The 14,986-nt window shown below is 31.4% G+C and overlaps 1 protein-coding gene across 1 annotated transcript in view; it reads left to right on the top strand.

Moving 5' to 3' along the window:
* The first annotated feature begins 475 nt into the window (after window positions 1-475).
* LOC145314912 (uncharacterized) overlaps window positions 476-14,986 on the top strand; it is a 36,867-nt gene continuing 22,356 nt past the window's right edge. Inside the window, exons 1-2 of the mRNA XM_080154989.1 lie at window positions 476-487; window positions 5,915-6,110. Coding sequence (XP_080011115.1) covers window positions 476-487; window positions 5,915-6,110 — 208 coding nt within the window. The remainder of the gene's footprint in view (window positions 488-5,914; window positions 6,111-14,986) is intronic.

The raw sequence follows: 14,986 nt of genomic DNA, 5'->3' as shown, positions 1-14,986 counted from the left end.
CATTGGTTAATCGATATAAAAATACCTGGATGTTGCACCAGATTTCATGTTTCTAATAAAGTGATAATCCCAAATGGCTACAATAACATACTTCCCATCCACTCCGTTCCCTCCTTCCTGCTGGATGAACGAATTGGCCAATAACTTAGATCCATATTAGCAATCTAAATTTACAACAAATTTTCCTCTGTCATTATAACTACGTTTTATATATCCCCTATTTGTACATATAAAATTTTGAAGGTATGTTAATTTACCTTTCTTGTTCTGTCCCTGTATCCCTGTGTACTATGCAAGTAAAAAGAGTGTTTAGGGCAAATATTAGCAAAAGTCACAACACACATACTAAATCTAAGAAATACCAGATTATCACAAATATCACTTACTATATACTGCAAGTATCTGACTGACCTAAAAATTAAGTCAAAAAAAGGTGGAAAAAAGAAAAAAAATTAAATTAATTTAAATTATATCTATGGAGTTTCAGGTAGACTCATTAACCGTATTTTTGCAATGGTTTTGTGAGGGGAGGGGATGAAAGGTGTGGATGTGGGGTTTTGTTATTCTGGCCACCTGCAAAATCAATCTAACAGACTATATGATAATCTGGTGTAAGATCCAAGAAATAATAAATCCATTCATCCACAATATATCTCCAGATTTAAACCTCTCAACTTCCTGACAACTAATAGATGTTTTTTCACTCTAATCAAGAAAATTTACTGAAAATTTAAGTAAACTGATTTTGTGTCAAACACATACCAATAAGGGCGATAAATTTATCCTGAAAGTTTTGTCGTGTCAAAGAAAAATGTTTGGATTATTTCACTGGCGAAGGCATGCATACAATGGACATGTTTTATTTACATACATACATCTAACAAAGGTATTCCCAAAATTGAAGACAGGGCTCGGCAGCCGAACGTCAGCCACCTGTAAGTCTTAGGTAAATCAACCTTTTGCAATTTAAAAATCAGCTGGAAGTCAAAACTTTACCCAAATATGGCAATCCCTCTTTTCAAATTTGTTCTCAAAGCATACAGACGAGTTTAAATTTGAGACAATATTCGTGCCTGACGCGCGGCAGGATTGACAAAGAATGAAATAATTAGGTATAAAGCTCTAATATTCTATAAAGTTTCATACATCTTTTACTTAAATTTATAAATTATAAAGATGGAAAGTAAATCAATTGAAGCTTTACTTTAAGCGGGGATAAAGGGGCTTCAACCCTCCTTTTATCCAACTATCAAAGGAATACATCCATTGTGTCGTCCTATTTTAACCCAGCAAATCATTTATAATTTAAAAATAAAAACTCCTTATTTCATTTTTAAATATAGAATAGATATTAAATTATTTCATTCTTTACTTAAGATTTTTGAAAATGATATTTCAAAGTGAAATACATTTATAATTTTTTGTCTTAAGTTATGTGTACTTTATATTTTGGGTCGTTTTCCTTTGCCCATCGTTGAGGTATTTTTACAGTTTTATTTTTAGTCTAGCGGCAAATGCATACATTTTGTATAGAATTTTATACATTTTCTGTATTCATAGCTGTTTGTACTAATATTTCTTTTCAAGGTACAGTATTTTCATTTAGATTGTATAAAGAAATTTTATAAGATTATGGACTGTCTTTTTATTTAAAATTTGTGTAGCTTTTTTATTTTTCAAGGCAAAACTTATTAAAATTTAAAATATAACTTCTTTTTAATAAAATGAAAAACAGATTATCAGCAATGGGCTATCACTTCTATTACTTCATACCAGGAATAAGGTATAACCAACAAGCAAAATAAATCTAAAATAATATTTTGGGGGCAAATGGAAAGGTCGTCAATTTTACGATGTGTTGCCCCCCAACGACAGCTGAAAAACAAGTATAGGTTTCGTGATTTTTTACGAATTAATTTAATTGTTGGTAGAAGCTGCCTTCATACGGGTGAGGCTGCAGTCCATGACAATTTAACGCCATGTCCAACAACCAAGGATAACTAAGGGAAGCAGTATCTAGCCTTTAGATTAAGTAACACCAAATTTTTGATTGAATGACCTTTGTCTAAAAAAAATAACTGTGCATGGTAATACGTTGAACCTGTTTTGGGCCAAGACATTCCTACCGTACTAGAACTTACTTTTGAATTACCTATGAAATTGCAGATAAGTTGATCTAACCGATCATCCTTTCAACTGGATGCCTAATGTGTTGTTTGTTTTGTGTAGAATATTTCTAGGTAATAATTCAAGATGCTAAACACATAAACACCACCTCTGCACCACCTCAACCCAACTCACCCCACCTCTGCACCACCTCAACCCAACTCACCCCACCTCTGCACCACCTCAACCCAACTCACCCCACCTCTGCACCACCTCAACCCAACTCACCCCACCTCTGCACCACCTCAACCTAACTCACCCCACCTCTGCACCACATCAACCCAACTCACCCCACCTCTGCACCACCTCAACCCAACTCACCCCACCTCTGCACCACCGCACTCCACCTTACAAGCACAAGTAGTAAGTAAATTGGTCAAAAGTTGTTTAAAGATTTTAGGACTTTGTGGTACAAGGGTATGAGATTAAAATAATCGATATATTATTACTTTGATGTTGCAACATATTTCTATGTTCTCTGATAAGTAATGCTCGCAGCTGACTAAAATAACGTTACCCCCCATCCACCCCCTTTATCCTATGCACTTACCTACTACTGAATTTACAACCTGTCCCATAATAGAGGTCCATATTAGCAAGCTAAATTTCCCACAGTCAATATATCCACATATATCCTATATCCATTATTGATATTTTTAAAAATCTTGCCTTTTAAATAACCTCAGCTAAAAGGTTCAATTTTTCAATCATTTTAAAAGATTATTTTAACCCCTGACCCGTTCCCGTTTTTAGCTTATTTATCATTCCTTATAATCATGGCAAATAGTTACAATAAACACACTGAAAATAGTCCAAACAAAAATATTGCATAAAAATAATGGCTAGCAATGTTTATTGGCACACAACAAGGACAATAAGTTGCGTAGCAACAATAATTGTAAAAATTAAATAAAATCATTCTGTATTTTAACTAGAATAATTATCTTTTTATCAATAATCTATTTGAAGAATATTGGTTTTTAAGTTCCTAATATTGCTTAGTATTGTCTAATATTTCATTTGATCTAAATACTTTGTTAATATACAATCGTCCTCGTTTTTAGTTTTTAAAAAAGTTAAAATTATATAAAAATAAATCCAATTTCATTAAACATCAATGGCAATGTGATAAAATTAATTTCATGAAGATTACATTTAGCAATTTAAAATAAGTTACCTATATAAAAGCTTTGCTCCTCAAAACAGATCTAAAAAGAGCATTTGCAAAAAAAAATATTTGGCGATATTTTATAATATATTTATTTGTTGTAAAATTTATTTGAAAATCTCAGCATCCCCGCAAGGTTTTGTTTATATTTAATCTTATTTGTGTCTGTTTACGTATATTTGTACTGAGCAAAGCTACTCGGCGGAGTGGACAAACGTCAGAGTGGACAAACGTCAGAGTGGACCTAACCCACTTTAAACCATCTTATAAGTTTTTAATTGCCTAATCCATGCGGGGTGCTTGTTCTATATTCATGTCTGAATCTAACTTAACCTGTATAGAAATACTTAATTTACTTAATATTTAGACACTTCTGCGCTTGTCCACTACGACGTTTGTTATATTATAATCCTTTAAACATAATAGATAAAAATCTTTTATTTAGAAAAGCACCATAAAACATTTTTTATTACAGCGTTGTCCTTGTTTTGAACTAAAGCAAAGAGTGATTAATAATAAATTCATTATTTTCATGTAAAAATAATGATTTTTGAAATATTAATATCCTCTAGGGGGTTTATAAAGGGAAGTTTTTAGCCTCTCTACTAATTGGTTCTCTGTTCAACAAGGATTGAAACATCCAAAAAGTTAGGCTAATTGAATAAAAAATCGTACACATTAAACATTTTTTAAAATGAATTTGTGATATATTTTTTTTTAAAGTAAGTAAACAGACTTTCAAGTGTTAGTTATACAATTGCTATAAATTCAAGCGTAGTTTCTTACTGTTACAGGAATCATTATTGTTTAAAATTTATAAGACGACTCTAACATGCCTAAATTAGAAACAGAGCTAACCTTTGTTGAAATAAATGCGTATGAGTCCTTGTAACAGAGAAGCTGCGCTACTAAAAAAAATAATATATGTAGTAGCCCATTATGTCAAAAGCTTATCCCTTCCTTCCAATTCTCCCCTTTCTTGATTCATTGTTCCTTTTTCCACCAATCAGAGTCGACTCCGAGGGATTTTAGCCAATAGGAGCACTGGAGAGCGGAGCCAAGTGTTGAGTGACGAATACAAACTCTCGCTATTTGTCAAACTAATTATTTTCTCGTTCTCGGCGCTGTGGCGCGCCGCTAACCCAAAATACTCGCTTGTCATTGGTTATTAAAAGTTTTGGAAAGACCTGTGATTGGCTGTATAGGTAGCGCTTGACCAGAGAGGCGAGAAATATGCTCTCGGAGACAAAGAGAGAGAGAGAGAGAGAGAGAGAGAGAGAGAGAGAGGGAGAGTTAAATAGGTGTCGCGTACACGCCACTAAGAAGCAATATATTCATATGCAACAAACTACATCGGAGACACAGGGAGGGGACCATGGGGGAGCTCCTCTCCTACCCATAGATCATTGACACCTCAACAGTTTAGTGTTGAGAGGTCTGCAAGTCGGTTATCATCACATCCACGCGCGTACAGCCATTCTCAACAGATTCCATTAAATCAACACGAGCACGCACGAGCGCAATAAAAAATTCTCAAAAATTTAATTTGACCCTTTTAACACTTTTAGCACTTTAGGTGTTCTGAAATATAACATAACAGTGAATAACCCCAAACCAGTGAAGCGTAACCCCACCAAAAAAATGACCTAGCCTGTGTTGCTATAGCTTGGGGGTCAACTCTAATGACCTTAACTATGATTGGTTAATACAAGTGTTATTTAAATAAAATCTACAGTGATTAAAGATTAGAAATGGACTCTGAAAAGCAACAGGAAAGATATAAAATCTAAACATAAAATGTCTCATTAATTCTGTCTAAAACTAGTTTTAAAATACATTTAAATTTGAAGAGGAAAAGAAAAGTTTGCTATCAACTCATTCGAAAGAATATGGTGTTTACCAATTTGTTGGCTGCGTTTGGTAAAGATTCTGTTGAGATTAATTAAAAACAAATTATATGCTTCTTAAACGTTTCAATGTAAATGTAACATTTCTTACCACTTATTTTGGAAGAAGTAAATACATTATACATATTTTCTTCACATTAAATGAAAAATTTCCACAAAATAAGAGGCAAATGATAATTTTCTAACCATTTTGTAATTCAATTGTTAGAATTTAACGTTATACCATATACTCTCTCTATCATTTAATCTACCTATTTCTTTTTTTAAATTCTAACTTTAGTGGGAGTATCCTTGCATTACTTTGCTGAATCTAGATCAAAACTTTACTTACAATGAAGAAACATATGAAATCATAGTTGATTTTATTTCGATTTGGTAAGAGCTTTCTTTGGTGAGTTAAAATAAAAAAATCAGACTTGTAAACAACTTGGTAACTACCCTGACCGTTCTGCTTATTTTCCTGATTAAAAAAAAAATTGAAGCTGATGAAAACCAATTTTACCTCTAGTTTTTTCTTTTTTCACGGTCGTAAATAATATTATTTGTAAATATTCTTAAGGAATGAAATGATACGTTAATCATACTTTTTGGGACTGGCATAAAAAAAGGAGGCCAATAATTTTTTTTACGAATCCCTAAAAGAACATGAAAATTTATATCTTAATCCAACTAGAACTTGACTGGACAACAGTATACCTGGGAGGCCCACCAGCAGAGTCACGGTGGCCATCAGGTTGATCCTGCTGGCGGTCACACCCTCCAGATAGATCCAGCTGCTGGCGGTCATGGGCACCAGGTTGGATCTGGTAGCCCACAGCACGCTCACCATCATCAAGATGGTTCTTCTTATAATAGTAAAAGCTCGGAAGGTATGTTGTGGATTAAAATAATAATTATAAAATTCCATATTAAGGTTTTAAAAAGCCATTGATTTACTACGTTGTCTCTAAATAAATTCAAGTATTGAAATCCAATTGAAAAGGGGTTTCGTTTTATCATTTTTCTCAATTATTTTTCGCCTGTTTCATTTTACAATTTGAATAAGTGGCGAGTTGGTATTCCATGGCTTAAAATATTTTGATTTCTAGGACTTATAAATATTTAAATATGCTAGGGATATAAATGTATGTTGGCGCAAATGTCCAATAAGGCCTACAAGCTGCCGTGCAAAAACGAGGCGCGCAGTTTTGCACAGGATTAAACAATACATTACATAAACTTCAATCAAAAATCCACATCTTAAAATATCTCAGAAACTCAGCCTTTTAAAAATTTTATTAAGGATTTAAACAAAGCTTTAAGAAAAAGATAAAGACCTAGCAATTGGTATAATGGCTAACTATATAACTTATATATGTGCTTTTAAAACTCCAATATGGCTTTAAAAGTTGAATATTTACCATTAATATCAAAATGATTTTTATTTTACAAAAGTTAAATTGTCTTTTTCTCGCCGCCATGCAATATGAGTCATTTTTGTGTAACATAGATAAATTTAGTATTGAAATATCGAAGGTTCTAAAATCTAAAACAAATAGCATAAGCAACAAACTATATTTTTAAACGTTATATACATGACCTCTTTATAGATTTGAAAGTGCATTTGGAAGAATTATATGCACATAATTTACATATGCAAATGTTAATGGGACTAAAAGAGTATAAAAATTTACTATGGAATCAAGGATTGCAACATCCCAAAACTAAGACTGAAAGTAATCAATTATATTATGAATTTGGTTTTCAATTAAAGATTTTTGTTCATCTTCTTTTTAAAAATCAAAAAGAGCATAAAAATTAACTAAATAAGTAGAAATCTGAATTTGTAATACAGTTTCATAAATTGCATCACTACTGTTCTTCTTTGTGGCTAAAAAAAAACATTAATGTATAGAAATCATACAGCGTCCATTTTTGCAAAGTTTCATAACGACCAGACAATTTTTCATTTCTAAAAACATTACTTCCGTAAGTCACTAATACACATACCCTATTTATATTTAGAAAAAGAGTTGCTATTTACAATGCAAATATTTTATTTAATATTTGAACGAACACTTTTGATATGTTTAGTTAAGGAAAGGGTGCACGCACCCTTCCTCTAGAAAATGTTTTCAAAGTTAACAATTTTCTTAGTATCACATATTGATAGATTGGCATTGGAAGGTTGAAAGGTACTGTTACACTATGAAACAAAAAAATCTTAGAACCGTCTGAGCTTGAATCTTGTATCATCAATGTTTCATCACCATATCTATAAATACATATGCAGGGTGACCGCCTATTATTTTGTTCTTATATAAGAGCCACCAGTCAAAAGTTATTAGCTTTCCTAAACGTTCCATATTTTATTTATTTTAGTTGTAAATCACAATTTCAGTTTTCTTTTAAATTCTAATTGAACTTACCAGTGGCTTTACCATGACATCTAGGGGCCCTGAAGTTAAAGGGGTTGGGAAGAGGCACAAAAATAGCCTAAAACCACACCAAAGCACTTGTGAAATGAAGATTTTAAAAGATAACCATTTTATTTGCCACCCTTTATAAAATTGTAAAGGTATAAATGCAGGAAATAAAAATATTGAAATTCTTCCTTTATTGCATCTGGATTTATTGTTAATTTTGCAATAAACCTTTTGAACAATTAATAGAAATTGTTTTGACATACAATTTCAATGTTTTTTGCTCCATTCAATATAAGTAAGTCATGGGCGTAATATTTTTGGTATTAAGTTGTAAAAACTAAAATCTCATTGGGAAATAGCGTTTAGTGTTCAATAAAAATTACGTCATACAATACAATGACAAATGAAAGGCCAGTATACAATTTACCATTGGTCAATTACAATATATACTGTCATATCATTGGTCATTTGTATTGTATGACGTTTTTTTATCGGACACTATACGCTGTTTCTATCAATGCACAGTGGGCCAGAATTGGCTAAAACGGTTCAAAATTCAATAACTCAAAAACTATTGGTTTTAGAGAAAAAGTTGTAAAACATGAAATGTCTATCTATGCAAAAACTAAAAGTTTGCTTATTTCATATTTTTAAATTTTAAGCAACTTTGCTTTTATGTACAATTAACCTCTGACCACTCCTTCATGTGGTTTTGGTGTATTTTTCGCGGATTTTTTTAGAATAACTTCTAAACTTAATTTTACAGTTTCAACACCAAAAGAACAATTTCATATTTTTAAATTTTAAGCAACTTTGCTCTGATGTACAATTCACCTCTAACCCCTCCTTCATCTGGTTTTGGTGTATTTTTTGCCGATTTTTTTTAAAAATTACTTAGAGAGAGAGAGAGGAAGAAAGAGAGAGAGGAAGAAAGAGAGAGAGGAAGAAAGAAAGAGAGAGAGAGAGAAAGAGAGAGAGAGAGGAAGAAAGAGAGGGAGAGGGAGAAAGAGAGAGAAAGAGAGAGAGAGAGAGAGAGAGAGAGAGACAACGAGAGAGAGAGAGAGAGAGAGAGAGAAAGAGAGAGAAAAAGAGAGAGAGTGAAAAAGAGAGAGAGTATACGAAATTGTCACATTCATACATATAATATTAGGTTTATTAAAAAAAAAATGCGCCATGCAAATAATTAACATACATAAGAAATTGTAGGTTTCAAGATTCAACCACCAAATTTTAAAACTTTCTAGAATGCACGGCTGCAAACGGCTGCAGCTAAAATTTTTTCTCCTGGCCTATAAATGAGCTAAATTTTATGAGAGTTAAGATCCCAGACCGTCCAAGTCTGTCCAAAATTTTCTACAAGCTTTGAAAGTTGACCTATGCTTAAAAATAAGCAAAATTTTAGGAATATTTTTTATATAATTGATTGTTTAAATACCATTTTATTTATCTATTTCTAGTTTTACTTTCATTATCGGATGACAATTGTTATAACGTTTATCTGAGGCTTGATTTTTTGAAAATCAGCCATCATTAGCCTGCGTAAGCAATGTTTGAAGATGGGTTGGTAGTGGTCAAAAATTGCCTTAAAAAATGCAATCCTACTCTACTTTGTTAGGCACTGGACGCACTCAGAAATACACCTGGACCTTGAAAATATCATTTTTAAAAGCCCTAATGTATGTAATTTAGTCATATCAAGAAAAGAAAAATAAATACCAAGAAACCAAATACCCCCCCAATTTTTGTATTTTGACACCTGCTGGCCCACTGTGCAATGGTCCGATAATTCCGTAGTAATTATACAGAAAAACATGTACTGTTTACCTTTATTTTGATAGCAATACTTAATAGAAATTAAATATGTATTATTAGCTTTTTAATAATTTATTTTGTTTCGTATAAACTCCTTATTAAAACAAATAATTCGGGAAATAAGAATTTAGAATTATGATACATGGAATAATTTAAAAGGAAATAAAATCTTAGGGAATCTATGTAATTTGAATATAAGGAAAATAAGATTATATAGGCTTAAGATTTTATTATTATTATTTATGATTTAGGATAGGTTAAGTTAGCTAAAATATATTTCAAGGGAGTATCTGCTAAAGGTTACTTTTAATAAGCTCAGTTGAAATTTAAACTAAAAGGGATGAAAATACCCATATGTAGCGAAGCTCTTTGTTTTAATATAACTTACACAAAAAGAAAAAATAGACGGACAGAAAAAGTTTGGTAAAGCGTAGATGCAAGTTGAAGAAGATAATCTTCACTAAAATTTTTCGACACCTATTTATAAAAGGTCAATAAAGTCACTAACGGAAGATTGAGTTATAAAAATAATTACTATACATTGTAAGTATATCTGTGATAGCAGCTGAGAAGATTTACAATTTTCCCCAAACGTGAGTGACAAACATTTAGAATTGTAGAGTAGCTCCGCTATAAATAAAGAAAAATAGAAATTTATCTCTTTGTACCTTTCCCCAAGATTTAAAGTTGAAAAGGATGAAGTAATTAAAATAACAATAATGATATTAATATTCATGAGAAATTGAGATTAATTAGTTGAATCCCTTTCACCTGCAATATTATGAATTAATAATAATAACTAGCAGCTGCGCCCTTAGAATCTAGGGGCTCTGTATTCAAATGAATTAGAAAAGGGATGTAGAAAATTAGCCTAAAAAGGGTTAAATCTAAACATGAAAAAACCTGAAACCATCCCTTGACTAAAAACAGTTATAAACTTTCCCAGGACCTAGGAGAAGCTACGTTTTAAAGTAGAACCATATCGGTTCAGCGGTTAGTGAAATCCTTCAGTATTTCATATTTTAATCTCACATTTTAAAAGCATTAAATTTTTTTTAAAAAGGGCATGTCTAATTAAAATATGTGTTATCATCGGAGTGTGTATAAGTTTAACAAAGCAAAGCGGAGGAATTATTCGCTCTGTTACCAATCTCCTCCGTCAGGAGTAGGGGCAGGGGAGAGGGAGGTTGGTGTATCTGTCAATTCACACCCTCCCTCGGTGCCTCCCACATAACTTCCGACACCCTCCGATTAGGGACAGGAGAATTTATTCCCAAAAATAAACAAGGATTTAGTTTCTTATTCAAATAAGAAGAAAAAATAATATTATAGATCTTAGACACATAATCTCCAAGGCTTTTCAACTTATTATTTTAAAGTAATCATGGCAGCATATTAACGGAATAAAAAGTTTATTTGCCTGATATTTACGTCATTAAATTAACCAAGATTAGCCATTACTACTACTAGATTTACATATCTACTTTGCAAATCTATCTTTTATATAACAATGTATCCATGATTTTATGTGAAGATATATTAATCATTCTAAATATTTTATTTTAAAGAATGATTTTCTCTTTCCATACCTCCCCTCCCTATCGCCTAATTTCCCATAAGATCCCCTAATTCCCCCTTTATTCTAACTCACACTCAATCCATCATTTTTAAGATTTTCAAAGATTATATCCAAGAAATGTTTCCTTTTTGTTTTTGGACTTTTTGCTTCTTTGTTTTTTTTCAAAAATTGTTGCTTTTTACGTATATACCTTGAACAGACAAACACACTCTTCCCCTCTTTAATCTCAAGTCTAGAGAAGTCTTTCTGCCGGGCTCTCAAACCCATATCCTAACATAACCTAACCCTAAATTATGTTCAATATGTACTTTTTTTTTTTTTTTAAAGTTTATTGTTGGTAAAAGTTTGATTGATTCTCTCATATTTTTCATTCTTTCTTTCCTTTTATTTATAATTCAATTTTTACTTATCATATTATATTTTCTTTGTTATTCTCCCCTCTCTCCTTTAATTACCCTTGTTATCTATCTATCTCCCCCTCCTTTTCTTTCTCTCACACTTCTTAAAGAGATTTGCTACATATGAGCACATATAAGCAAATTCTCCGGACACTCTAAAAAATTTTATTTCTTTAAGTTCGTCAATAGGCGCTTTCTCACAAAATACTCTGGTTAGCACCTCCGCTTGGTTTTCGTTTGTTTGTTTGATTATAACTTAAGTTTAGGCTTCCACAGGGTTTAGGCAGAAGGGGGAAAGAACTCTGCCCCTCCCCCTACTTTTTTTAATTGACGAAAATAAGAGTTTTTTTCTCAGTACCAAACCGGTACTTTGTTCTAAAACCTTCCCAATACATCTTAAACTCAAAATCATAAAGCAATAAAGTTAAAGATTACTAAAAAGAGTAATCAAATCGTTCAGTAAGATTATAAAGATCAGAAACTGTTTTAGATTGGTTTCTTATGCGTGGTTGCTTTTGTATGGTAAAGGGCCCTTTTAATCTATAATGGAATATTGCATTCTATTTTTACAAAAAGCTTTTTTATAGTGCATAAAGTATTATTAAAACTACCACCCAAGTTATTCTTGCGAGGAACTTATCTTTAAAAGAGGGAAATTTACTAACATAAAGAATTTTTATAGATCATCATTATTGCCAAATAAATTTAGAACACAATAGTTATAAACCTTCCCGGGACCTATGAGAAGCTACCCTGTTAAGGGGAACCCGATCGGTTCAGCGGTTAGCGAGATCCTTCGGTACAGACACACAAACACACAGACATCATGTTACTTTAGTATAAGGATTATTCATATTTATTCATATTAGATTTATCTTATTTAATCAATAAACTAATATTTAATATGTTCATTATTTTATTTATTCATATTAGATTTTGGGTGCTACCTTTCTTCACTTTAAGACATTAGGTGCTAGCTTTCTTCATTCTTCGATTTTGGTGCTAGTCTCCTTCATGTGAGCCAACTTCATTAACTCATTAACTCTATTAATGGCTTCTCTCTCAAATCAATTAAGTTATTATTTTTATTCTTTCTTAATGAGTTGTTTTGTGAGATATAGGAAAAATGCCAGGGATCGGCAGCCACGCGTCAGCCGACTTTAACCCTCAGAAAAATCAATCTTTTACAAATTTTAAAATCAGCTGGAAGTCTAAACCTGACCCAAATATGGCAATCCCACTTTTTAAAATTTTGAAAAACGTCTGAATGTGTATAAATTTGAGGTTTAGTTGCGGCTGATGCACTGCTGCCGAGCCATTAAAAATGCATAACCTTAATTACTCTGCTTTGAATGCTAAATTCAAAGTTCCATTGTATTAATCATTTTTTGCACATTTAAATCTTTAGTGTATGGGAAAAGGTCATAAGGGTTATGAGTTGTATTTGGGCTCCATGTGTACACAATAATAGATACTTATTCTAAAATACAAATAAGCAGATTAGAGGATATAGTGATTTATGAAGATTATTAGTTCGGGGCAAAAAAAACCTAATCATAAAAAAGTGGAAGATTTAGTTCTGTAAAATGTTGCTTTAATTAAACATTTTATGATGATAGGTTCTTCATAGGTTACGCACATCCTTTTAACGTGCCTACAAATAATCTAAAAAGTCCAAGATACAGTAATACACAAAGATTGCCTAGCTCAGAAGCTTTCTAGTGCCATTAAAAAATGACGCCATACAATACAAATGGCCAATGATAGGCCAATACACAGACTAAATTAATAATAACAGGCCAGTATACTTTTAATTGACCAATGGTAGGCCAGTATGGCGTCATTTTTTATTGTTACTATGAAAAGCTTCCCTAGCTAAATAAAACACAAACACAATTTATGTGCGCTGCAAGATAGCTGTCAATAGCTGAAGATTGGCCAATTTAGATTATTTGCAGGTTATAAAACTTTGCGAACAAAAAATATACTTCAAGTCCTTGAACTGTAGAAGTTTAAAATAAAATTGTAATGCTTATCCGTTTCCTTAATGTGTGAAGAGTTGCAATTTTGTTATAATTTGTTTATCTCAATTGTGTATAAATGTATGTTTAATGATATCTATATCTAGACTATTTAGAAGGGGAAACTATTAAAATCATAAATAAGATAGTTCACTGCAATAAATCAATAATGGCTTAATTTGCTTATAGTTAAAAAAATAAAGATTATTTCGGCTCCTAAAAATGTATATTTGTAATTTGTAAATGTTTGTCCTATAGCCTACATGCCTATAATACTATTTATATGTAAATGTTTGTCCTATAGCCTGTATATCTACAATACTTTGTATATGTAAATGTTTTTCCTATAGCCTATATATCTATAATACTTTGTATGTGTAAATGTTTGTCCTATAGCTTATATATAAATATCACTTTGTGTAAGTAAATGTTTGTCCTATAACCTATATATCTATAATTCTTTGTATATGTAAATGTTTGTCCTATAGCATCTATATCTATAATACTGTGTATATGTAAATGTTTGTCCTATAGCCTATAAACCTACAATACTTTGCATATGTAAATGTTTGTCCTTTATCCCATATATATATCTATAATACTTTGTATTTGTAAATGTTTTTTTCTATAGTCTATAAAGCTATAATAATTTGTATTGGTAAATGTTTGTCCTTTAGCCTATATATCTATTATACTTTGTATATGTAAATGTTTGTCCTATAGCCTATAAATATATCTATAATACTTTGTATTTGTAAATGTTTTTTCTATAGTCTATAAAGCTATAATACTTTGTATTGGTAAATGTTTGTCTTATAGCCTTTTTATCTATAATACTTTTTATTTATAAATGTTTGTCCTATAGCTTTTACAGAAATAATCCTTTGTATATTTTAATGTTTTTCCTATAGCCTATATATCTATAATACTTTATATATGTAAATGTTTGTTCTATAGCCTATATATCTTTATTAATTTCTTATATTTGAATGTAAATGTTTGTACAATAGCCTATGTAGCTATAATACTTTGTATATGTAAATGTTTGTCCTATTACCTATTTGACAATACATATATCAATCTTTGCCTCATAGCCTATAAAACAAACAGTTTGATACTTTGTATACGTAAATGTTTGTCCTATAGCCTCAATAGCTAGCTATAATATTGTATATGTGTAAGCAACGTTGAATGGGAAATTTTGAAACATAAATATTTATTTTGAAAGCCAAAGTTTATAAGAGTCTCTCAAACATGGACAGTAGATCTTTTCATGAAAATACCCACTTTCGAATTTCAATCTTCTGCTAACCTAAAAAGTTACTTTAGGGGCCTAGAAATATATGTACAAAATTTCAGCTCTCTATCTCTACTGGCGACCTAGCGCCAGGCATGTAAAATATCAACAGATAACGGTAGCACGGCGGTTTTAACAATATCTCAGTAATGTGCAGGTTTTCAGCTCTTCTGCATATTTCAATTTAAACACATAAGGCCAAAGATATTATATCCAAAAAATCTTTTGTCAAG

This window comes from Acartia tonsa, chromosome 3 (genome assembly GCF_053477335.1).
Source record: "Acartia tonsa isolate MP-2025a chromosome 3, ASM5347733v1, whole genome shotgun sequence".
NCBI classification, from domain to species: domain Eukaryota; kingdom Metazoa; phylum Arthropoda; class Copepoda; order Calanoida; family Acartiidae; genus Acartia; species Acartia tonsa.
Note: the sequence above shows the minus strand (reverse complement) of the source record. Positions and strands in the feature narration are given on the sequence as shown.